This window comes from Trachinotus anak, unplaced genomic scaffold (assembly GCF_046630095.1).
Source record: "Trachinotus anak isolate AG129_WGS33_773 ecotype Australia unplaced genomic scaffold, CSIRO_AGI_Tana_v1 ptg000013l, whole genome shotgun sequence".
In the NCBI taxonomy this organism is placed as follows: Eukaryota; Metazoa; Chordata; class Actinopteri; order Carangiformes; family Carangidae; genus Trachinotus; species Trachinotus anak.
The window spans coordinates 10,461,920-10,488,383 of NW_027273864.1; the positions used below are offsets into that span (position 1 = coordinate 10,461,920).

General features: G+C 42.6%; 1 protein-coding gene across 2 annotated transcripts; it reads right to left on the minus strand.

Annotated features, from left to right (window-relative positions):
• Positions 1-753: 753 nt before the first annotated feature.
• On the minus strand, positions 754-25,587 carry LOC139630718 (RNA-binding protein Musashi homolog 1-like). 2 transcript variants are annotated; one of them, XM_071494393.1, is made up of 14 exons: positions 25,425-25,587; positions 24,854-24,894; positions 24,007-24,088; positions 23,767-23,851; positions 15,076-15,117; positions 14,460-14,552; positions 8,793-8,841; positions 7,840-7,922; positions 7,433-7,550; positions 5,762-5,842; positions 5,107-5,163; positions 3,602-3,658; positions 3,198-3,352; positions 754-3,076 (listed from the first exon to the last, which is right to left on the minus strand). In XM_071494393.1, the coding sequence occupies exons 1-14, from the start codon at positions 25,487-25,489 to the stop codon at positions 3,035-3,037; spliced, it is 1,050 nt and encodes a 349-aa protein (XP_071350494.1). In that variant the 5' UTR covers positions 25,490-25,587; the 3' UTR covers positions 754-3,034. The 2 variants fall into 2 exon arrangements, with proteins under 2 accessions (XP_071350494.1, XP_071350495.1); XM_071494394.1 differs by lacking the exons at positions 23,767-23,851; positions 24,007-24,088; positions 24,854-24,894; positions 25,425-25,587 and adding an exon at positions 19,080-19,357 and having other exon boundaries at positions 2,676-3,076.
• Positions 25,588-26,464: the final 877 nt, after the last annotated feature.

Genomic DNA, 26,464 nt, shown 5'->3' on the forward strand with positions numbered 1-26,464 from the left:
AAAGTCACCACATTAAGACATATTTTATAATTATGGCATCTTTCAAAATATTATTTTGGAAAGTTTTTACTCGAAGAAAAACTATCCCTATCATCTGTGTTGATGGTTTCAAACCAAACAAGCAAGAGTAGGTAATTTAGTGTGTAGAGTGACGAACAATACAAATGGTTTGCTTGGATTCTGCAGGCTACATCACAATGTAAACAAACTATATACATTTTCTAACCTGGTTTCCTCGCTGATATTTTTCTCCACAGTTGAGACTTTTTTTATTCAAGTCCTGGCAGAACTGCAGAACTTTAAGTCTGCAAATTCAGAGACGCACACAATTAGCTTTTACTTTAAAATTGTCACTGCTGTGATTTCCACTCCCCATCAATGACAGAATCCCACTGGACGCTCATTGTAGAGGTCAGATTGTTTGGGGTCAAACTTCTGTTAGTTCAGTTTTACTTTACTGCCAGAAAGCAGTTTACATATGTCCAGGTCCAGGCCTCTTGGGGAAGCCTGTCAGTTCTTATACTTCAAGGAGGAGTCACCAAATTCAGAAATTCCCACACAGGGGAGCTTTGAATTGAGTTAATTTATATATATTCAAAAAAAAAAAAAAAAAACAGTTTTGCAAATTTGCAAATTTAAAAGTTGCATTTTTGCACTTGAGATTGTATGTCATCGCTGGTCAACATGTGTGACATCAGTATGCCTGTATATACAGTCAAATGTATTGTTAAAAAAAAAACAATCACAGTCAAATGCTTTAGAATAATTTATTAGGATTTTAAAATTGAAAATGTCAGAAAAAAACAAGGAAAAAAAATAAAAGCATTGCTGTAAAGCTTGGCAGAGGACAGCCCAAAACTTAAACTTTAACTGAGCTCCTGTAGAGCTTCAAGCTCCATTCAAAGCATTGGCCCTTTTCCTTACATCAACACAACAAAAGACATCATTAAAATCAATATACAAGGGGAACAAGATCTCAAAACAGAAAAATATAGTTTCTTTTTTTTTCTGAAAATAAGTCTTAATGCCGCAGAATTATCCACACGTCGTCTGCTATTACCAATAATAGTACTATTTTCATTTGTAAGGTAAAAAATAACTTATTGCTTTATTGTAAGTTAAAAAGTTACAGTGTTGGTGTCCAGCAGTAGTTTTATGTTGTGTCCCAGGCGGTCTGACAGAGGAACTACTGGCTGGATCAGGAAGTTTTCTGCTGTGCTGAACATCAAACAGGCGGCAGCAAGAAGGCTGAACAAACAGCCTGCTTGTTTTTTTTAAATGTTGAATTTGTTCCAGCTTTTTGACTTTTCCTGCCAGCCAGTGTTGTCTGTTCTGAGGTCCTGTATCAGAGCCCACTGGGAGCGAGACCCTGTTCCATTTCTGGTTACCTGCCCAAACCCCCTCTGTTCACCACTACACGGAGCAGCAACTGTATATTAATAATAATATGTCAGTTCCAGAGGAGCACAAATTCATTATAACTAAATATGAAATGGGAGTGAGGCAGGGGAGAGGAGCAGATGAGCCAAAATGGAACAGGGCAATCTTTTTTTTTTTCAGTACCAAAAAAAGGCAATCGAAATGCTCCTTCGTTGCCAAAAGTAGTTCCATATTACACCTTGATGTATGCACACAACACTCACTCACACACACTCAGACGCAATCACATGCACCTTCAATAGTGATAAGAGGACAGAACATGACCGTGATGTTTTCTACAATTGCTTCTCTGAGAATGTCCTTCATTTGTTTTCACGGTGAAGAACACCGCATAAAAGAATTTTTTTTAAAAAGAAAATAAACAAAAAACATTAAGAAGTGAATCGCACAAAAAAATATATATAATATTTTCAAAAAAGAAGAAGTCAAGTCAACCCCTAACCCCCGTGAACCCCTGATTTCTCCGGTTTGAAGTTGTTAATCTTCCGTAGTCCATCATCTTAATCTGGAATAGTTTTCATGAAGATGCAAGAAATCTGGTTCATCATGGTGTTAAAACTATAAAGTCAAAGTTGCTTTTTCGAGAAGCAAAGCAAACAAAGCCATGACTTGGTGACAAAAACAGCTTTTTAACTGAAGGAATACGCCAGAAAAACTCCCAGAAGCTCTCAACCGTTATCATCACTGAGGCGACGCTGGAGCGCACTGGCCAACAACGTACACATATACCATATGCATACTGATAAAAGTAGTGAGATGACCACACAAAGTAGTAGATGACATCCTGCTGTTAACCCTTTCCAAACCAACCAATGGCATGCCAGCCGGTTCAGTAACCCCTCCACCCCCCACCCCCTCACCCCAACGTCTATGTACAATATCTTACAGGAAGACATAAAAACATTGCTTTAAAACCAATTACAGAATAAAATACCTTACAGATTATCATTATTATGTCAATATTAATAACAATATTACAAAGGTTTTGTTTTTAAAGACTACCAAAATATACATTTTAGTTTTTTTCCGTGTTTCCGCGAAGCTTGAGTTAAAAAAAAAAGGACTTTGTTGGATTTGTTCTTCCTTTGTTAAAAATGGTTTTCAGACAATGACCCATCTTGCACGGCTTTTTCTCTCTGGTCACATTAGTAACAGCTTTGAAGGATTGTGATGAAACGACTTATCACACTGAAATAAAATAATAATACAAAAAAAACTCAACAGTCCTCTGTGTCTTTGTCGAAGATGACAAATGTTTCCTCTGAGATTTTTTTTTTGTTTCTTTTTTTTTTTTGCAGTTTTCTTTTCTCAGCTTCAAAAGAAAAGGATAACAGTGGGTGGAATCTAGTTATGAGACTACATGAGGACAAAAGAGGAGAGACGGGGACGTTATGTTGAAGTGAGATTAGTACATCAAAACAAGAGTTCAGGATTTAAAAAGATATTCAGTCGGTGGGTGGAGCCACAGGGACCCAGAAGAGCCCAGTAGAGCCTGTGGCCGGCCAATCAGGTTGTGCCATCAGTGGGCAGCCAGCATTGTGATTGGCTCATCAGCAGAGGAGAAGCCCTCCCATCTTCATTGACCTGAGTCTTCTCAGTGGTAGCCATTAGTGAACGCAGTAGCAATCAGGGGACCCTGAGGACACACAGACAAGAGTGAACACACTTTCTCTTTGCTTTATGAATACATGAGTGCATCTATGCATGTATTCAATGTGTGTGTGTGTGTGTGTGGGGGGGGGGGGGGGGGGACCTACCCCTAGACCATGGCCGAACCCTGTGCTAGGGGCGGGGCTAGCGGCGCTGATGTAGCTGCTGACTCCTGAGTCCTGATTGGCTGCAGCATACAGGTCAGCCATTGGTCCAGGGCTGCTGGTGCCCAGGAAGCCAGCTGTGCGTGAAGGGGTGGAGCCTGAAAGACAGAGGAGAGGAGAAGCGTTAGGCTTCCACACTAGAGGGCTTTCAACACACAAACACACACACACACACATGCATGTCTAAAAATATTCTTTTATTTGTACTCTACCTAAGGCGTCTACAAGGAGATGCATGGTTTGTCTCAGCATATGACACACACACACAAACATACACACACACACACACAAACACACACACACAAACATACACACACACACACACACACACAAACACACACACGTACCTCTAACTACTGCTGCTGCGGCTGCTGCCATTGGTCCATATGCAGTCAGGGGAATGGCTGAGGATTACACCAGACAAACCAAATTATTGCACAGACAACTGACTGTGGATCACTCTCATTTCAAATCATAAGTAACAAACTACGGCTCAGTGTCAACATCTGTTCACACATCTGTCATCTGATTTCAATCCAGCTTGTGGAGAGGGTAAAATCCAAAAAAACAACTGCATCAATTAAATAAAATAACATAAACTCACACTGAACTTTAGGCTCATCAATTAAGGAACAAAATAATGTTGGTGAGAAAAACAATGAGGATGACATTTCCAAATAAAGAGGCAAGTACAACTTAGAGCCACTGGATGGCGGTATAAAGGCAGCGCTGCAGAAGCAGCCTGTAGATCTGGGGCCACATTCACAAAGATCCTAAGGCTTCATGTGAAAAATGTGACCTTTAGGTGGGAAGAATTTTTAGAATAAGAGTAATTCACAAAGCATTGTAGCGCTAAAAGCAGGTCTATGTTTCAGGTCTCTTGAGGAGTTCTGTGTTACTAAAACCTCACAATACTGCAGTTAATGTGGAAAAATACAACAAAAACTAAATGAACATCTGATGTCGACTGAATTTGGGAATCAAATTAGCTCATCACCTAATCAAAACAATCCAATAACACCGGAGGTGACAGTCTGCATGTCCTCTCAGATGTGAGAATTCATTTCTCAAACCAAAATTAATTAATGCTGTTCAGTTCCACATTTGTTCATTAAGTGTAGATTAAATAATCACCAAATGACATAAACAAAAAAAAAGCTGATTTTAATATTTTTAATATTATTTAATTATTTTCACATAGGAAATGTTTAATATAATTTAGAACATATCTAATATTTAATTTATGATTTATTTTAATTTCATTTTATTTCCCATTTTAATTTGTTATCTTTTTTGTTTGTTTGTTTTAATTCAACGTGATCCCTCATTTCTTCTTAGCCTGGAAGACCAGTCTGTTGGTAAAATTCATTCTCCTGCCAGGACAGCCACAGCATCACAGATTTCTCTAAAGACGTGTTTTCACAGCAGCTGAAAAAGATGACTGGAAACTACAAAACTTTATGTCCTTTTTATCGCCTGAATGAAATGTTTCATAGCTACAGTAAACCACCTGACTATTCTTATCGCAAGATCAGTCACTTAACATGAAACCTAAAGGAATAGTTTGACAAGATCATTACACTGAAACTACTCTCATGTCTGTACAAATTTAAACTTCATATCAAATGTAAAACAGGAGCAAACAGGGCAATGAAAATGCAGCCTTAGACCTCTGAAGCCAAACTGGTCCGGGGCCAGCGTAGCTTTAGCTCTACAGTCTAAGTCATCCAGGTTTACTGTATTTAGCAGCAGTAACGCCAAACACAAAGCAGTTTCATTTGACTCTCTGCTTCTAAATATCCTAAATGTTTTTTTTCTCCTGGGGCCCGTGGGGGAGTGAGGAGCCACTGACCTGCCAGCTCAGGGGGGTGGGATGATGTCAGGAGGGGGGTCCTCTCTAAGTGGAATTCTAGAAACAAAGAAGGTTGAGAGAGAGCGCTTTGTAAATACAGTCACCATCCACCGGCCAGACTACAAAGCCACACAAACACAGGCATGTAGCCACAACAGAATGCTAGCATGGACGCACAAGCACAGAAAGTTACAAATCTACGTTGAGGAAGGGCAGGAAGGTAGGAGCAAAGGAAAAGGAGGGGCGACACAGCCAAATGAAAGGGGGTTACATAAGTAGATAAAATAAACACAGAAGAATATAAGAGGAAAACAGGCAAATATCACAAATCAAAGCACAGAGATCAACATTTGAGATTTGAACCATGAGGAGATATTTTAGAGGAGGAAGGTTTAAGAAAGGATAAGAACAATTTCAAAATCAAACTCTTAAAATCTACAAGCAGCCAGAGACTCTGCACAGATTAAGATGGTATCAATTGTCTATGTGTGTATGTATCAGTCCGCAGGGGTCTTGTAGTTCATTCACATGTCATGACCCTGGTACTCACAGCTGAATCAACTACATGCCGCAGCCTGTATCCTTTAGCCCGTCCTCTCTCCCTGTCAGCAGAGCTATTGAGTGTGAATAAGGCGTTGTGTGTGTAGAGACTTACCTGGGAATTGATAAGTGTAACCAGGCGCAATTCCAGAGTAACTGCGACTAGTGTAGGTAGCAGTCTGAAAACCTGGGTAGCCTGTTAGAAAGAGAGAAGATCATCAGTTTTGTTCATTTGGCTGGATAAACGTACATGAAGGCAAACTTTATGAAATTTGTCAGGTTTTAAGAAGATTGATCTGATGAAATAAAAATGATGAGCACACAGACACTAAACCATCAGCACGTAGAGAATTTAGTTACTAAATACTAACTGGTATCTCTTTAGCTTATACTGTGATTAGGAATAGCAGCCACCACCTTAACCTAAATAAAATGTGGTTATTAGCATTAGGATTGCCTTAATATTTTGGAAATGAGTGAGTCAGTACAGCTGGTCCCTCAGCTGTGCAATCATATAGTCACCTGCTGCAGTTTTATCTAACCAATCTCCTCTCAGCTATTTGTGTCTGCTCTGATGCAGCAAGTACGCAAAGCATCCAATGCATGTGATGTCGCAAACTCTGCGTTATATTTAATGCAAATTTTACGAATTTCTTGTAAAAAATTATCAAACATAGCCGTTTGTAAGAATGCATTACATGATATTCAGGTGTATAGGTTCTCTTTCTCACTTTCTGGGTTCATCTTAATCAGAATATTTTGAGTTAAAAAAAAAAGCTCTGAATGACACATCTACATGACACAGCTACATCTACACATCTGCGTCATCATAATATCATTTTTTCTGCATTTTTTAAGGGTCAGAGTTACAATAAACTGAAGCTGATGTGATCGATGGCTGCGGGCGTTATTGAAACACTGAGAGCAGCAGCACAGTACACTGTCTAATGTCCAGTAGAGGGAGCCAAACAGCAACAAATGACACGAGAGCAGCACTCCTTGTTTTCTCAACATCTCTCTTCAGTGATATTTTACTCCAGTGTGTAGAACTGTTTCGCCCTTCAGTGCGTGACCTCTAAATTTCAGATACATCATCGTTTCACTCAGTGTAGACGTGCAGATTAGAATCAGCTCACACAACATTATCAGCCAAATAAAGAATTTTAGGTTAAGTCAGCTGGATTTTTTTTCTTCAATATTACATGAGTGAACTCAAGAAATACTACTTGTAAGGAGCCGTAGACGACATTCTTAACATGATGAGTCACACTGAAGCGCAAAAACAGAGAGCACTGAGGTGGTCTTCGCCAGAATTTATCATAAAGTTATGGTGGAGCTCTTCAAGTGTGTTCAGCAAGTTAACATCCTGAAAAAAAACTGTATTGTTACTGAACCTCTTTTAAATGGCCATCAAACTTTTCCAGTGCAATAAAATGTTTAGGAAGCCACATAAAAGTAGGTCTGTATTTTGGTTAACAAGAATTAGAATTTTTGACATTTTTTCCTCTTCAATTGTTCATGCATGTGGAAATACTCTTTCATTTATATGGTTAAACACAGTAATAATTGTGACATTATGTAAAGATATATTTAATAAAAGTGAAAATGTCAATGTCTATTTTGTGCTAAGCTTCTGTTCCAAACCACAACATCTACTGCTTATGAATAAAACCTTTAAGGAGACTTTAATGACTGCCATTTTTGCTTTCACTATATATGTATATACATTGTTCATGCTTTTGGTACAACATATTTGCTTCAAGTACATTTTAATTTGCAAACTTACCCAGCATGCCAATGCCCAGCATGAAAGCGTCCATCCCATAAGGCATCACTCTGGAGCGGCCTCTGGCTGAGCCTGTTGGCGTCATCACCTCTTTGGGCTGGGCTTTCTTACATTCCACCTTAAACATAGGAAATAAATGTTAATTTAATGTTAAGTGATATTCAGATAAAAGCAAAATGATTCCTAAACTCCACATTTCACAACATATCACATATCACTTCCTTCTCTGAAGACCAAGTTTGTATTTATGACTTATACCACTGAGTAAATAAAGCTCAAACTGTTTTTGATCATTCAAATTACAGCACATGGCATAAACTGAACATGTACTGGAGATTCTTTAAACTTTAAAAGAATCTTTAAATATCTTTTAGTTCTTAAACTGAAACCTCTCCGTGGATGTGTACCATTTTGTTGTTGATCTCGTGGAAGTGGATCTCACACACTTTCTCCACCACGTCTTCATTCTCAAAGGTAACAAAGCCGAAGCCTGGAAGACACACAAACACACTCTTACTCCAACACTTGACCTTTCTGATGATTGTTCATGGTTGCCACATCCTGTGGTTTGTTACAAAGACGTGTGTAGCAAAGACCCCGCAGCCCCAGATCTCAGCAATTATACTGAAGAAGAAAATGCTGTAAAAGGTACCGATTATTTTTTCGACTAAGCATTAGAGAATCAACATATTTATTACAATTTACTTGATCCAGCATCCAGCAAAACATGCAGCTCTGGATATGAGTGGATAATATGACTGAGAAATGAGATCAAATCTTGACTATAAAGGTCGGTTACATGGATACGTAATTGACAGGTGACTGCAATCCACTCTTCAACCTCCCCCTGTGCCTTCTTTAGCAGTCACTCCTAAGACAAGCAGCTGACAACATCAGTGTGAGCCTGGCATGGGTGAGCTGTCAATCAGGTGTTGGCATCATGGAGGAGCAGGGCTGGGGCGTGGTTCACCAAAGGCTGAGCCCAGATTTACTGTCCTCTACCAATGATCACACCCACTTCCTCTAACTCCAGCCGACTCTCTTCCTTCTCCTTCTTTCCTCACTTGTCTCATTAAGTTACATCCTCGCCTGCGAGCATCCTGACCCTGTATCACGACCCTCAGCGGGCGCTGCACTTCTGACTCACTGACAGAGGACGGAGATAAATGGAACAGGGGGAGTCCAGAGAAGAGGAAAGACAAAGGGACTGTGATTTGAGAAGTATATATTTTGTTTTGGTTTTTTTTTGTGGAGAATCACCTACTCTCTGTCACGCTGTTTCTGTTTTCGTTCATGAGGGCATTTCTGGGTATGTCACTTAGTATCCCAACACATCTCAACATAACGTACAACTACATACCTCTGTGTCTGTTGGTTGTTTTGTCGAACATAAGCATGGCATCATCGACCTGTGAGAACAAAGCAAAGAATAGATGAGCTATGACATACAGTATTAATACACACACACACCCACACACACACACACACATCATTACACAGCATGGGGTGCCATTGTCCCTCTTTAGCATTGGAGTAAGAGGGGAAAGCAGATGGAGAGGGTGGAGGGAAGCGAGGGAGGGGTGACAGGTGACAAAGGAGGAAAGAAAAAGAAAGAATGAGAGGCAGCGAGAGGAAGAGAGCGATGGGGAAACGAGGGGGAGCTGTATAAAAATAAAATGAAATACAATCTATCAACGTGAAAAAGAAGTGAATGTTCCCCGTTCACGAGGCACTGGAGGAAATTCTTTCCCAGTCTTTGCTCTGTCTCTCTCCCTCTTTTTTTCCCTTTCATTCGTTCACCCTTGCTGTCTTTCTTTCCCTCTCCACAAAGTTTGCTATTCCCATGGAGACCCTGTAAAGAATTTCAATTAGAAGAACTTGCCCCCCACCCAAACTCATTTCAATGAATAGAATGGAGTGAAAAGGGGAAAAAGAGAGGGAGAGAAAGCATGTGACAGAGAAAGAGAAAAGGAAAAAAGGTGATGAATAATGGGGTGATAAAAAAAAGGTAAACGGTAAAGTTTTGATGAAGGATAGAAAAATGTGTTAATGAATATTTTGGATCAGAGAGTAGAGAACAAAGTGAACTGGGGTCTTTGTCAACATGCTCTCCTTTTATTCTCCTTCTCCCTCCACTTTCCTTTTTGCACTCACTCCAGTGCCCTATTCATATTCCTCCTCCTCCTCCCCCTTTTCACCCTCGCTCCTCCCTCCCTCCACTTGTCCTTCACTGGCAGGAAAGTTAGCAGCTTCTGCTCGAGCTCTGACGGCATGAGAAGAGAGGCAGAGAAGCCAAGGCCTGGGATCACTGTGGAAATAACTTGTGTGTTTTCTTTTGACCCAAAAAAAAAAAAAAAATTAAACAAAAATAAACTATTACCACAACATTCATAAAAATCTGCAAAACAGTCTTCCTACATGGAGACATGGAGTATGACTACATTGCTATTTTCATTAGACAGCAAGCACTGAAACTCAAACCAGTGTAACATGAGTGGCAGAGGCCTCTGGATGACCAGGCCATCCGATTTCTAACCTTTACTTCAGATGAGACACACACACACGCAGGTCTTCAAGTCAGACTGAGATTACATCTGTGCATGCGTGTGCACCTGTGCAAGTGAAAAAGTAGATTTTTTTTCTTTGCCAAATGATGAATATTGAGAGGATCACGGTTCCTTCTACAGCCTCCCTGACCCTTTTAACTCTCTTCCTTGTCAATGTTAGCTTGGACACACACACACACACACACACACACACACATTCAGAGTACCCCCTCCTTTTTCTGTCCTTCATTCAGTTTTTACCCCCCCATGCCTTCCACCCTTCCGGTCGTCCAAACTCAATGACAGAGCAGAGAGCCAGGGAACAGGACAGTAAGTAAGACAGCTGCAGGCCAACATGTTATCATAAGAGTAGAGTTACATGCACAGCTAGCCCTCCTGTTAGCATTATCAGCATCTATTCTGGAGGGATGGCTAGTACGATCAGGCCGAGGAGCTTTTGAGTGGTGCCGCTCTGAGGCCAAATTTTTTAAGCCACAAAAAAGCTAATGTGCTGTACAGTCAAGCTAATGCTGTTAGCCTAATTGTCCTCTACGAGAATACAATGGTGTGCTGACTTGCAAGCGATTCTGTCACGTGTGTGAGCTTATGCTGTGGTCGCACACCAGCCCCTTGCCCTTGCCAAAACCAATAAGAAGACGATCTCCAATGTTCACTGCCCAGGGTGCTGTAAGACAATCTGATTGGATAGCTGTGGGGGTCTGAGATTGGCTTAGCAGCGGCTCAGTCGCTAACTACTCAGCATGCATGCAGAGAGTGGAGAAAAGTTAAGGTCATATTCTCATGAAGTTCTGACATTCTCAGATGTAACGGGACCGGGGTTAACGGTGCCGCTTTCAGAGCGCAGCATTAAAAACATCCAGTTTTTAGTGAAGCGTACGGCCATTGTCTGACGAACAAGTGTTTGCTGGCAAGTCCATTACATTTTTTTTCCAAGATTATGAAAGGTGGCATTTACATTTTTCCCTGCTGTCTCCTCACATCTCCCTCTTTCACTCTGCAGCCATCTCTCTCTCTAAACAGGCCAGCAGACAAAGTGTTCAGTCAAGCCTCCTAATCACCGGCTCACATGGGTGAGTGGAGTCCCAACTTTTCCCGTCTGCCCCTTCCACATGCTGCACTTTTCATCTTATCCACCTCTTCCCTCGCTTACATATTCTCTCATTTTATTTTGAAAGAGGTTAAAAAAGGGGATTTTAATGGCAGTTTTTTTATGTGGTACTCTCAGGAATACGGTACCGAGAGGCAGGATGAAAGGCTCGAAAACAGGGATTTCCTTAGGATTAAACATAATTGACTGTGTGACCAAAATGCCTGAAATACTAATTATCAAATTACCAAATGGCATGCCTGATTTCCAGTTCAAAACACATTTCTCAGATCCACACAGGCTCTACATTCAGCGTCACTGGCAGTAAGAAGGGAGGTGTTCTCAACCCTCCGCCAGGTTGAGGGGGGATCACAAGACCTTCACCTCAGGATTCAGACTTATTTCTCATACAAACATGGCTGCTGTGGTCTTATTGGCCTGCGGATATTTAGCAACAGGAGCTCAGATTTGTTCAGTTAGGGAAACCACACATAAACACATGCCTTTGACTCCTCGGTTTTGGTCCAAAACACCTGATGTGTCAAGTACGGCGCCATTTCTGTCCAGTCTAATGAAGTTTACGTAGGTGTGCTTTCAGAAGTATACTTCAAAAAAATAAACTTCAGCACGTATCAAAGAGTTGCAGAAAATGCTGGTGCATTCTGTGTTTTCCTTTGCGAGGCGGTGCCACAGTATGAAAATAAACGGGGCACTGACTCCAACTCCATCCTAACCTGCACCTTGTAACCAGGCTCAGATAATAAACAAGAAATACCTCCTGCTCAGCAGGAATGCACTGTGGGATTGCCGCTATCCATGATACAGCTTTGGTCTCACGTGTCCAAACACTCCAAATATCCCCTCATCCTGCGGAGGGAATGTTGTCTTAGATATGAGTGTCTGTAATCACCAAGGAGAACTGATTCGGCACAGAGCTGCAGCCATTTTAACGAAACACACTCAGGAAACATGACACATGTCACAACATCCACTTAACAATGAGTTGGTCACATGCGTAATCCAGGTCGACCAGGATCCACGACTCAGAAATGTTAAGACATTATTCAAATTTGATCTTGCACCTGAAATATGGTAATACCCCAAACATGAGTCAGAGGCCAACTGAGAGAAAAACACAGCCAGACATGAGGCAGAAGGAGCTTCGTGCTGTTAATTTCTTCCAACCCATTAGGCCTACATCCTGAAGCAATGCTCATTTTCAGACAGTCCTGCTCACCAACAGCAGCAGCAGAACCACACACTTCATGTTTGTGACAAGTGGATCACTGGCTGTGAGTCTGACTGTCTGTCTGTATCAGGACAAATGTATGCAAGCTCGCCTCTCTTCACAGCCTCAACGATGCCACTGTCACACTTTCATGCTCACACACACACACACACACACACACACACACACACACACACACCCCTCTTTCCATTCATGCAAATACACACTTCTCACGCATTTTTTAAAGGAAACAAAAAAACATTGGATTACAGCAGGACAATGGGCAAAAGCAGGTCACCACGGCAACAAGCTGAGAGGGACTGGAGCAGGGTGTGTGTATGTGCAGGATGGGAGGGGAGTTGATGTCTGAGGTACTGATTTTGGGTAAGGTGGGGGGGCTGTTACAGGAGCAGCTGTTGCATTTGATTAGTTAATACTGAAGAGCCTGAACTCCACTCAAACAGACTCCCAAACCCCCCAAAGTGTAGTTAGCTAAAAAGTAACCCAACATTTCATGCATGATAGTTACTTTCATATATTTATGGCCCATCAGATTGGTGTTTTTCTCTTTCATAGCCACTTTTCTTCCTCACTATCTCAACATTCCTCCTTTTCTCTGCCCTTCAACCCTTTCTGAGTTCCCCTCCCTCTCTCTCCATGGGGGGTTGCTTCTTCCCTTTCAGTCCCCCGCCATCTCCCTCTTCTCTTCCCCTCCTCTCGCTGCTTTTTCTCTTCCTCCCTCTCCCTGGCCACTCATCTGTCTCCACAGCATGTGTTTGCCTTTCACCAAATTTCATTCAAAGGAGCTGGGCAGGACAAATGTAGAAACTAAAAACACCGAGATGTGATCGGAAACAGCTAACAAAAGAGACAAACTAACAAACTAACTTGTGCTTTAGCTGACAGAGCAGATCATCAATGACCAGACGGCTTTTTCTTTCTTTTCTTTTAGTTCTTTCTTTCTTTCAGTCCTGTCTTTCACTTTCAGCGTCTGGCCTTTTTCTCACCACCTTTTCTCTGAAATTAGACCCGTTTTGCACTTTTTGTCACGCATTGACTCAAATGAATGGGGGAAACTGAGCAAAACGAAAGGTGTAAAACATAATTTTTCTCTGTAAATGTGCAGAGAAAAGATGAAATATATCAAAGAGACACAGTCAAAATAGGGCATAATTTATGAAAGGGCCGTTACAGCAGCGATTCCTAACCAGGTGTACTCGCCAGTGGGTATGTGGCAAGTTTGAGGAGTCGCACAACAAGTTTGATTTTTTTTTAAAAATTAGAAATTTCGATTTGATTAAAAAATGTGTGTCCACATTATTGAGTCAGCTATGACATCTGAACACCAAAGTAAGCATGAGAACTAGCTAGCAAACGAGCGGGGAAGCAAAGAGAAACGGTTAGCTAAAAGTACTGAATTAACCATGGAAATAGTTAGCTAATGGATAAATGATTGAAATAGCTAATAGCAATGGACATATAATTGAGACAGTTCACTTACGGTAATGGATAACTGGTTGAAACAGCTAAGAGGAGAATGGTTGAAATAATTATTCTAAAAGTAATATATAAAATATCTAGCTAAAAGTAATGGAGAACAGCTCAAATAGCTAATGGATAAATGATTGAAATAGCTAACATGTATACTTCAAGTTACCTAAAAGTAAGACATTAGCAGTTCAAATAGTTACTAAATGGATAAATGATTGAAATAGCTTATTTAAAAAGGTTGAACTATTTAGCTAAAAGTAATAGATAAATAAAGCATTAATAAAGCAAAAGTAATGGATAGACACTTGAACAAGTTAGCTAATGGATAAATGCTTTAAATAGCTAAAGGTTATGGATAAAGAGTTGGAACACTCAGCTTCTGCTACTCCAAGTGGAAGTGGTACGAATGCAAATTTAACCAAACTGACCAGTCAAACTGACAGTTCATTATTTTATCCACTTTTTAATCCAGATTAAAATCAATTCAAATGACCACATCTGTAACGACGGCGGGCGGCGTCTGTTAAGGGGACACCAGGGGTTCAGACAAAAAAAAAAAAGGCTGGGAACCACTGCATTAGAGAATCTGAAAGACAGGAGCCTGTCACAGAGCATGATGGCTACAAATAGATACCAGATTTGTGTATGGTTCACCTTTCCAAACTGGTCGAAGTACTGCTTCACATCTTCGATGGTGGTATTGACTGACAGCCCTCCGACAAAGATCTTCTTTGTCCTGGTCACCAGCTAGCAAGAGAGAAGAAGGAGAAGGCATCGTTTACCTCTAATCACATTAGGCAGGGGGGAAGATGCCTGTGATAAAGGGACCTTGTGTTTGTTGGTGTTTATCTAATCTCAGAGGTTTCTGAAAGCTCCTCTGACCATTCAAGCTAATTCTGTTCCATTTAATCGGTCTGTTACATGTAAAACTCAAAGGTGTGTGTGCATGTGTGTGTACAGTGCTGTGTGTGAGTATCCATTCATGTGTGTGCCAGCACAGAAACAAGCACGTGTGTGTGTGTGTGTGTGTGTGTGTGCATGAGATGTTGGCTGCTGATGGTCAGGGTGCAGGGGTGTGGTGGTGTGTGGTGTGTGGGGGTGGGGATGGGTTCAGGGTATGGGGCCACGATGTCAGGCTGGACAAGTGGATTGCCGCTCCTCTTTGGTCACGTGCCCGACTCTAATCCCAGCCAACCAGAGCTGAGCGATTAGGGGTGACACATGACATCATCACTACTCCTTGCCATTAACCCCTTCATGGTGCACTCACCTTAGGTTGGGCACGTCGGGGAAACGCCACTTTTGGGTCGATCTGTAAGGAAGAGACGAGATAACAAAGTGTTAAAAATTTTAAAAAGTAGTTTTTACACATTCTATTGTAATGACGTACATATTTCAAGAGATTCTGGAGTGAATTTGCAGTTTTGATGAGTTATGAACTGTGATGAATAATTGTAGTGGGCCAACACTACTGTATTACTGATAGTTAGACAATTCTACTACAAATGTCCAACAATCATGATTTTAACCCTTGTGCTTTATTGACATTTGCTTTGCGTCATCATTGTTTGATGACTCAGAACTTAGTCATGTATGTCAAAGAAATATTAAATGTAAAATTAACCAATATTTTTTTCAAAGATAAACCTTTTTTTTTTCTTTCCATCTGACTTTCTGTGCAAAAATATTTAGGTGGTAACCCTTCTCTTTGACACAAATTAATAAACACACATTAATAAATATGCACATTTGTTTAGTTTCCAAAAAAATCATTCATAGACAAAGAGATGTACAATATATTATCTACATGATATCTACGTATCTTATGTGTGGGGTCAATTAGACACCAACAGGCCCCATAGAAGTCCCTCTGTTTTAAAACTCCAACAACAGAAATCCAAGTAGATTTATTTAAGATTTAGTAGTGTAGAACTGTCAATACCAATCACAGACATAGAGCATATGAAAATCCATTGTACCTAACCATGCCTTAAAGTTAGGATCTCTGAGATCCCACACAATAGAAATGCAGACTTCATCAGTTCAAAAAATAAGAAATTCTTAAATGTCATGAGGTGTCAAGCTGATAAAACAATGTATAATATGTTTTTTGATCAGTTGAAGGGGGCTCAGGAGCTCCAGGACCCCAAACGAATATGAGGGTTAAAAAAGGGTTAAACAGAAAAGTGTTTTTCATGTCCCCTCTGAGACTTGGAAGGACACTCTGCTTAACTTTCTTTAACAAAGACACCAAATCTGTACCTGCTCCGGATCTGTTAGTAGTTGATCCTGTGCTTGTGCAAAGTGAATTTGCCTCTGGGCATCAATGAATTATCACACTGTTAACAGACCAGAATTAGTTATTACACTGAGCCTCTAAGTCTGAACCATCTGACGGCCTACAAGTCCAGAAATAGAACGTATGCAAATCTGCGAGTATGTATAGTAGATCCTTGTTTATGCAAGCCCCAAAAAATCCAAACATGCCAGCCAAACAAACAGGCGTAGGGAACAAAATACACAGTGAGACATGAATACGTACATTCTCTGAATTGTGTGTTGAGACACAACTAAATGTATTTTAGACAGTTCAGGGCAGCCTGGAATCCAAAATGAGCATTTAATATTCTGAATATATTTCAGATGGATATATATATTTTTCTAAATCTCACAAATCCAGACAACCCCCATTTTGGATTAGCGAGATTTGACTGTATCCATATTTCTCCTCAGTGGAATGTCTCAGCAGTGGTCAAGGTTACAGATAAAATTAGAAGCAAATGAGTTTTGAATGAGCTGGCCTTTAATAATGCTAAATATGCAAAGCCTGGCCTGGCATTTTAAATTTGTGTGGAATCTCATGTTATTCTCACTCAAGCCAACGAGAGAGATGATTTTAGGTCACAGGACCTTGTAGTGTATTATGGTCTTAGAGTTTCATCTTTGTTCTAATAATTGGATGTGTGAAGCAAGACCCCTTGTGTCTCACACAGCCACTGTCAGAGGTATTGAATTGATATTGGCAACTAAAAGGAGCCCAGAAATAAGTACTTATAATATGAACAACACACACAATGCAAGGGAGTGCATTGATTCAATATTCACACAATCCTTTCATCTCTTTCCTGCGATAATTCCCTACTCCTGATGACAAATCTACAGATATCCTACGAGGACCTTTTAAGTGCCACAGATTTACCACTGCTTTGAGGGCACAACGCTGTGTAACTAAGATGCAGCTGCAGCGTCCTTGGAAAGGATTGCAGAAGGACTTTGCACCTTGAAGAGGGACACAAAGACGAGAAGAGTCACGTCACCTCCAGCTGGTCTGGGCACAAAGACAAAGGTGACAAGGACACGCAAAAGCCACCAGTGACTATCGGCAACAGCAGTGCAACAGCAGAGTGCACTCATAAACAGTGGCAACGCAGCATTTCTTACTGGATCTGTGCTTCATGGGTCAAAGCTGTAATCTTTAACATTATAGATGTGCGGCATGTGGAGCACTTGTTTTTCACCCCTTTGACAGAAATCAAAACTAAAAGAGAGCAAAAGACACAAACACTGTAAATGGCAACTGCAGATGCAGCCGTTTCTATCTACTACTGCTCTTTGCGGTACGAGTAGCGGTCCACCTGTACTGTTGAACAAAACAGTTCTTAGATTGGACATTTATTTCATGGCATAAATCCAACAAGCAAGCAACATTAGAGAAAGGAGAAGCTGCAGTGACCTCTGAAGCACAGCACAATGACAGAATCCCAGTGGAACACTGCTACACCACGTCATCATTAAATGCTGCCCTGTGTTACTTTCTCTTATACATATTTTTATCGTATTAACGCTACTAACAACCTAACAACACCTTCTAACTTAACAAAACAGTCCTTGGGAAGTGCAGACAACATGGCTGGTGTTTCTTCTGAGCTGAAAGCATGGAGGGGTAACAGCCTCTCGTGTTCAGGTCAGCCCTCCTGCCTCTAACTGTTCCAACAAGACTAGAGTTCAGGAGCTGCCCCGAGGCGATTATATGGCAGATTCACAGACTATGAGCTGACAGTGACAGCAGTGAGAAACCAACTCTCACATCTGACACAAGGCTGCAGTCACGTACCAATCAACGCGGTGAATTCAACAATATATTCGCAACAGAAAACAGGATTCTACAAACACAAACATCCAGCAGCTTTTACACTGATTTACCTACATGAGTTGATTTTGAAAATTAGTCTCAGTCAGTGCACATTTGTAAGATCCACTTCCTCTTTAATTCTGCTTCAAAACACCGCCTTTTTTTTTTTTTTTTTACATTAGGAGTGGGTATATCAGTATATGTATAATACTACAGATTCAATATATATTGTGATGTATTTTGCTGAAACTTTTACAGATAATATAATTGGACGCTAATCGTTTGGCTTATCTAGCTAATTAAATCAATCAAGAATCAAATAGGTAGATACGCCAACACAAGGATGCAACTATCTTGTTAATACAACATAATAAAATCAGAGATATTAAATACACAGATGGCATAATACAAAGTGTATCAAAAAAAAAATCTCTAAATTGAACTCATCTCATGGTATATAGCATAATGTTGCCCACCCATACTACACATGTTGACAAAGCGCCGATATTTCATTAAATTAAATTATCAGAAGCTCTTTAAAAAACAGCCTGAAATATAGAAGGTTACCAACTAGACTAGGTTAGGCCTAATGCAATATCTGTAGTAGTGCTACTACAGCTACAGTCATGCCATGCGGTTAAAAAAAAAATCATTCCACTTCAGCGCAGTAACAGAACAGATCTAACATAATTTCTACATCTGGCTGTACTCAGAGGAAGGCAATAATAAATGAAAACTAAAGCATCTATCAGACTGGTAGATTAGCCCCGAGGAAGACAGATAGGCCACAAAGCAAAAAGTGAAATGACTTAGCCAGGTCACTGTTTGCAACACTCAGAAATAGCTCTTCAGAGAAGCTTGACATTTGAGAAGTGGCTCTGCAATGTAACAGCCCTAATCAGACTGGTGAAAATGTAACTACTCATGAATAATGGTGAAGCCTTTCTAGGAAGACAAAAGTTGCTCTTCCCAGACTGACACAGAAGAGTTATGACTGAGTGTTCATGAAATGGTCTGACTAACATCCTGCTTCATGACATCCAACCTCCGCTCAGTCTAAGCAGCATAGTGACGGCAGAGCCTACAATATGATTTTAGTGGTTTAGCTTTTAAGACTAGACTAATCTACGACCAATAGTCACCTCACGTGGCCCAGCACGTCCACCAGTGTTACAAACTGGAAAAAAAAAACAATAAAAAAATGGTGTCAAAACAATAGATAGATAGATGAAGAGATGGTGGGAGAGGGAGAGAGAGAGAGAGAGAGAGAGAGAGAGGGAGGGAGAGCAGGAGAGAGAGGAGGTGAAAGAGAAAAAGCATGGGGAGAAAGAGAAGGCATTCATTTGGAAAACAGAGTCAGCCCATGAGAAAGTGGGCCTGTCCAGTGTAGCGGTGCAGCGGGGCCGTCCCAGCAGGCAGCCCCTCTGATTCCATTAATTAACAGGACAAAGAGTACAAAACAGATGGGCCCGTAGAGGAACTGGGGCTCCCGTGCTACCCCCACAGGCACACACACATACACACGAGCACCCACATAATGTAGCATAAACATAAACACCAACACATGTATACAGGGTGACACACATATGTAATTATGTAGGAAAAAAATACAGAAATGTACACACAGGTCCACCTCTTCCAAACCACTGGCAACAAATGTCTTGCCCATAATGTGTCAAATCACATACAGGCATTAAAGCTCTGACACACTTTCCTACCTGCCAAGACATTCTTGCAACAAAATGGCACCCACGTTGAGAAAAAGACACCACAGGCTGCCCCATTATGGCAACATAATCAATATAAGCTAAACAAAAAGCTATAAACAGAAGAGGACACAAAAGGAGTTGGCATGTCAATGCATGCACACACAGCAAGAGAGAGAGACTTGGTTTGGGCTCAGGCCAGCAGGGTCAATCTGCACAGCTGAACAATGGCACAGTAATTAGTTAACGAAGCTCACTAATGAGGACCCCCCCCAACCCAGCCCCACCACTACCCCTGTAACCCTGCTAGGGCCCTCGCCTGGGCGGGTGTGCGTGGTGGTTGTGCTGCTGGTGCTGGTCTGGGGTGAGCTTGTGCACATGTAGCACGGCGAGGGCGCCCTGGATCCACCTTCAGAGCAGGTCCAGGCTTTATCCCTGAGTCTGAGGCGGCGCATGAACCTCGGAAGCCCAATCCAGTTTGTTTCCTTCAATCCGATTAGTTGCCTTTCAGATCCATACTAATTACAGCACATGAGCTGGGCCCTCCTCCCTCTCCTCTCTCTCCTCCTCCACCTTCTCCATCCCCCTGTCCAGTTTTGTCCACGTCAGCGCTAACAGCTAATCTCCAGTCAGGAGCGAGGGGCTACTGCTAGCATCGAAACTCTCCACTAACCAGGTGTTAGACCAGTAGAGACTGTGACGGTTGAGACATTGGCAGACTGTGGTGCCAATGGTCCACAGAGGCTGCAGGTAGCATATGTTGCTACAGTGCATGGCTATAGATGAAAGCAGCTATATTAGCACCATACTGGTGACTACTACTGTACCTTCACAGACGCTTGTGCCAAAAGCAGCAATTACTACCTACTGTGACACAGAGGAGCATCCCTGTTTACTCAGTGTACAAAATATTTGAAAAAAATAATAACAATAATCTTTGTATTCCTTATTTTTTTATCCAACCACTTCTATAATTATATGTTTTCCTTTTAAGTACTGTTAATTCAGCATTACACGTATTATTATTTGGGGACACTGGCCTTTATATAAATGACAATTATCTACTACTTATGCATCATCACTAAATAAATACATCATCAGTACTTTCTACTGCACCATGAAAATGGCTAAAGAAATGTGTTTTTTAATAATAAGAGCAAAAAAAGTGCACAATAATCCACAACACACCACAAATAGTAACACGCCAAAATCGAAACTCTTCCTGCACTAATCCCAATGAATGAGAAGCAGGAACATTTCAGAGAATATCTGGTCTCATCTTTTCTTTTTCCCGTAACTGGTCCCAGTAAAGTATTTCTCCGGGAAAACAAATACCAGTTGTGCCCTTGTTCTCTGTCCAGAGAAATACAACAGCACACCACTGCCCTAAGGCCGTACTCTTCCCTAACAGGAAATCTAACCTCCGACCAAAACAACAACCTAAACAGAGCTCACTCTAAAAACAAAAGTCGGCCTCTTATCATTCGTTGGATTGATATTTATAGGCACACAGGTATTGAGAGAAATGATGACGTTTAGCCCCTGGCTTTGGTTTCCTGAGGCTGGATAAGACAATAGTGGATGTAAAAGGACTGTAAATGTTTAATACCACTTGTAACCGGTGAGATGGACCTTGCACCAGTTAATGTGGTTTACTTCTCACCCGGTGCCTCCTCACACAGCACCCTGTTGCTCTGTTACATCCTTTTCAAACACCTTCCTTGTCTCTCTCATTCCTGCTTCAGGCCTTTCGGTGTCTTTTCTGACAAACCAAAAGCTCAGCATAAAAAGGGGGGGGGGGGGGGGTTAAGGGAATTGAATATTCTTCCTCATTCCACGGAGGGATGTCTTTCTCAAATCACATGCTGATCAAACAATACTGTGGAGGGAGGGAGGGTCCGGGTGTGAGGCGGACACAAAGTGCATTGAAAACATGGAAATAAATAAATATAGAAAATAATTAAAAAGACACAGGTGTTGCAGATGTGACAAAGTGGTTGACACTGGTCCCATAAAGCTATGGAAGTTATTAAAAATATTCATTCCAACTCCACAGAGTCCGACCCACAGCTAACTCACAGCTGCAGCGTGTTTTACCAAAAAAAATTAACTCTTGGAAGGCTTTATTCATAATCGTTTTTGGTGGAAACCATGTCACCTGATACAGTGATTAGAGCTGGGAATGAGCTTTTTTGCTGCTGCACAATATTCGGTCATTTTGCATCAATTATATTTTCTGTAGCATCATAGAATTAGGCTTTAAGCTATAAAAAAATAAACAGCCTGAAGTCATTATTGCATTTAACTATGTAGCTGTTGCGAATCTCACATTTGCAAACACATGAAAAAAAAAAAATCCACGCTCTTATTCCCAAAATGGAACGACAAAATGGCAACCATACCCCTGCTTAAAACGCCTGTTTGGATAAGTGGTACCATTGCGTGCCCCCCCCCCACACACACACACACACACACATACACACACACAGTGCAACCACAACAACCTGAGCAACCAAAGCTGCATTCGAGTCATTAACATTATTATTGTTTAGCCTTATGCTGTATTTTGGTTTATAATAGGGCAACGCCTAACCCTACCAGTGGCCTGCCAGGCTGAGCCTCCAAAAGCCTCTGCCTCCAACCCAGTGTTCACATCACACGCTCACACACACATGGCCTGACTCTCAAAGACTCCAGCAGTACCTAGTTTTTAAGAGGTAATATAACTCACTGAGTAGCAATTTACAGTCGCATAGAATTCCTTCCAAGATCACTGCAAACACTGACAGATCACCAGCAGCAACACTCATTCTCTAATAAATATTACAGCAACTGTGTAGAAAGATCCTTTCGATTCAAATACCCGAATGTAACGGCTTTAAACTTTCTAGATATTAATCATCACACCCACAAACACACAGATATTATCTCAGTGTCACGCACACAAGCAAGTATAAAGGTCTGTCATGACATAGCATTATCTGTGTGTGTCTGAGCCCTGCCACCTAAACCAAGCCCAGTGTCTTAGGTTAATGCAAAATAGCAGTGAAGTTGTTATGGAGACATAAATCCCATCAGGCAGTGCAGTTACAGCACCGTCTCCTGTGGCTGGTGTCACCCCCGGCAACAGGCTTGCTCCAACAACTAACCAACTCTACCTTTCTCCACCCCAGGGCTCTGCTGCCTTTCTGTGCCACCGATTTTCACTCTCAAATAATCCTATTGTGTGTGTGTGTGAGTGTGTGTACAAGTGGTTAGGACAGGCCACAAGCTGACGAAGACACACCCAGTCCCCATTCCTACGGCAAATCTACATGACCAAGACAACAACATTCACACTTCCATAGATATTTAAATTCGGCAGTCAGAGGCTTTGACTCTCACCAAACTACAAAACCACAGGGATTCACACGTGTTTTTGTGTCAACACACTGTGGGTACATTATGTAGCTAACCACAAGCATAATGTGTGCTCTGGCCCCTGTTTGATAAACTGATTTGTCCCATTTAAACACATTTGAATTGTCATGTGTCAGAGGGGAAATCACAGAGAAACCCCCCCCCTCTGATCACAGTGGCTGCTCAAACACATTCTCCACAAACCTCGGCCTCTACGTCCAGTCAAATTCAGCTAAAACTCATTTGGCTTCTCACAGGCTTCCCCTGACATCAGTTTAGGAACCACCGCCACAACTGTTTCCTCTGCTCAAACTTTTTTCTCTCTGAGAGTTGCCACTACCAAAACGGGTGCTGTTATTTTCTATGGAAAAAAAAAAGAAGAAGAAGAAGAAGAAAAAACTTGTGAGCTCTCTGTATAAACCCTGTGAGGGTTTTGCAGGGGCTCCTACCCCATTCAGGTCCCCCAGGTAACCATGGCAATGAAGACCAAGAAAGAACGCTTTCATGTTGGCCCCTGGACCGGGATTTGGAGGGGGAAATGAGCAGAGGGGGGAGGGGGGAGGTGGAGGGGAGGGGGCTGCTCCAAAACGCACTCCTCAACTTTACAAGCCATACGGTGGGGAAGCAAAATGCACTAAAGGGGGGGGGGCATGCTACACAGGATTGGAAAAGTTACCCATGACAACTTAGTGGCACCATCCGGGTTTTCAAGGGCAGGACTCACCGTCTTGGAGTCCAGCTCGTGTCTGTTTTGCGCCAAAACCTTTTCCACACCGGCTTGTTCTGCGTATGTGACAAACCCGAAGCCCCTGTACAGGAAAAAAAAAAAACAAAAACAAAAACCAATTCAAGCCCAAACATCAGAATGCAAACTCACGGCAGCTTAAACAGTCTCATGGAAAAGCACGGAGACGCATGGGGCATCCAGTGATAGGACGGCGGAGCGCACACGCCTCCTTCTTACCTCGACCGCTTGGTAACGGGATCCCGCATCACCATGCACTCCTTCACCTCGCCAAATTTACAGAAGTACTCCTTCAAGCCCTCTGCAAAGACAGCAAAGGGTAGAGGGGGGGGGGGTGAATATGGTTAAATGGGCGCAGGGATGAGAGACGTGTCCTGTGCAGGCCCTGCTGAGGTGATGTGCTGGCAGTGGCTAGAGAGAGACAATGGGGTCGGGCGGACCACGTTGTGTTTGTGTCCCTCCAGCCCTCAGAGGTTGTACACCAGCTATCTGGCCATTCAGCAGAACAGCCCATTAGGCCCCGCAAACAAAGCTACACTTGGTGACGATGGCTGTTTTGCCACAGCAGCAGCAGCGGCGGCAGCGGCGGCGGCGGGATAATAACACGGGCCATCGCAACAAGAATAAACTGTATTCATGCACCAGCCTGCGCTCACGGCTCCTCAAATAAATGAATGGATGCAGGCGGAGTGCAGCAGTAAGGAAAACAACACACCGATAATGAGCCGAACTTCTGCTCAAACGCAATAATCGATCGCCTCCACTATAAATGCCCTTCTTTGATATGAACAGCGCGGTGCGCGCACAGGGAAAGGCGGACAAGCCGCCGTGCGCGCACGCATTTCCAGGGTTAATCTCCCCGCGCCTCGGCGAGTCGACATCCTAAGAGCCGATCCTCATTGAAAGGAAGGCTTTGATTTAACTATTTACAGTGTTTCTCCTTAACTTCAGGAAGCCTGGTGGGTAATGCGGGAGCTATAATTGAGCCAGATGTAGGAAGGAGAGAAGAGGAGCAAACAGGAGGCTTTCATTGAGACTTATTGAAGTAGCGTGTGGGACAGCTCACCTTGTGTTGTCTGCCAACTCAGACCCCCGATGAACATTTTGCTGAATGAGAGAAATAGAAGCTGTAAGTCACACAGAATAACACGCGTCTTTCAAGCACAACACAGGCACATACAAGGGGGGGAACAAGGGGGTGGGGTGGGGGGGTTATGTGTAATATAGCATCAATAAAGTAAGAAGAAAGCATCGGCCATGTTGCGAAGTCACCAATCGGCCAGTCGGGCCGTTATAATCCCCTGGAGGAGGAGGAGGAGGAGAAAGGAGAGGGGTTTCCAGATGATGGGGGAGAAGTTGCAATGTGGCCTTCAGGAGGAAAACCGAGATAAATAAACAATCGAGGCGGGGGGAAACAGGCGGAAAGCAGCGGTGCGTCTGTGTCTCCTCCGCTGAGTGGATCCATCCCACACACACACACACACACACACACACACACACACACACACACACACAGCGTGCTTGTCTTTTGTCTCGGCGCTGCTCCGCTCCCGCACTGAACTCAACTAAAGTCCAAGGTGAACTCAAACCGGGCCGAGGGGCGAGCGAAAGGCAGGCGGGCGGGCCGAGGCTGTTACCAGGGGTCGTGGGGGGAGTTGTCCGTGCCGGAGGACAGGCTGCTCTGGCTCCCTTCCGTGTCCATTCCGCTCTCCGCTGGTATATTCCCGCACTGTGAGGCGAGGAGAGGCAGTGAGGCTCCACTGCTGCTGCTGCTGCTGCTCCAGACTCAGGGGCGGGCAGCCGAGGGAGGGAGGGAGGGAGGGAGAGAGAGAGCGGGGGGGGGGGGGCAGCAGAGATGGGGGTGGGGTGGTTAAAAGGAGGAGGGGTAAGCGAGGAAACACACACACACACACACGGATGCACGCTCAGAGAGAGACTCCGCCTCTACCTCGTTTTCCCGTAGCCTACCCCAGCCTCGGACCTCCCTCCCTCCCTCCCTCCCTCCCTCCAGCACGTTGCCTGCCTTTATTCATGCTGCCACTGGCGCTCTCTCTCTCTCTCTCTCTCTCTCTCTGTAGTGTTTCCCCGCCGTTCATGTCATTGGTTGATCACAACAGCATGGCCCATTAATGCGCTTTGAATGGCTTGGGATCGACAGTAGCTTTTCTCTCTGCAATGCTAAAGCATTGGATGGATCAAGAAATAAATTCAAGGAGCCAAATTAGAAGACTTAGATCACATCATGCAGGCCCGCATTCACTGTTTGTGTCAGTGCAAAACGACTAATATCTTGTCCCTTATTAGTACTTGCTAGATATCTATATATTTATGAGCAGGATTTGAGGAAAATGACGTCTTCCGGTAGAGCCAGAATAGGCCTCAGGTTTGGCCTCAGGTGAAATGAGGCATCTGTAACCAGGATACTTGCTCCCAACCCATTTAGCCACACATGAATTCAGCCAGTTGGCAATGGAGTCACTTCTGTAGATCCAGATTGCATAGAGGTCACTGAGGTCCTGCTTTCTGACAGGATGTGATCTTATATGATGTTATATAATGTAATTTGATCTGACATGATTTAATGTGATGTCATCTTATATGATGTAATGTGATGTGATATGAGCTTGAATGATGTAATGTGATGTCATGTCATGTTATATGATGTCATATGATGTCA

What these genes read in the sequence shown, in the direction of transcription:
- LOC139630718 (XM_071494393.1), bottom strand. Translation starts at nt 25,489, where the DNA reads ATGGACACGGAAGGGAGCCAGAGCAGCCTGTCCTCCGGCACGGACAAC. An exon ending in GCTGGGCATTGGCATGCTGG is followed by an intron (nt 5,843 to 7,432) that starts GTAAGTTTGCAA and finishes TCTTTCTAACAG; the next exon opens with GCTACCCAGGTTTTCAGACT. An exon ending in CGCAGCAGCAGTAGTTAGAG is followed by an intron (nt 3,353 to 3,601) that starts GTACGTGTGTGT and finishes TCTGTCTTTCAG; the next exon opens with GCTCCACCCCTTCACGCACA.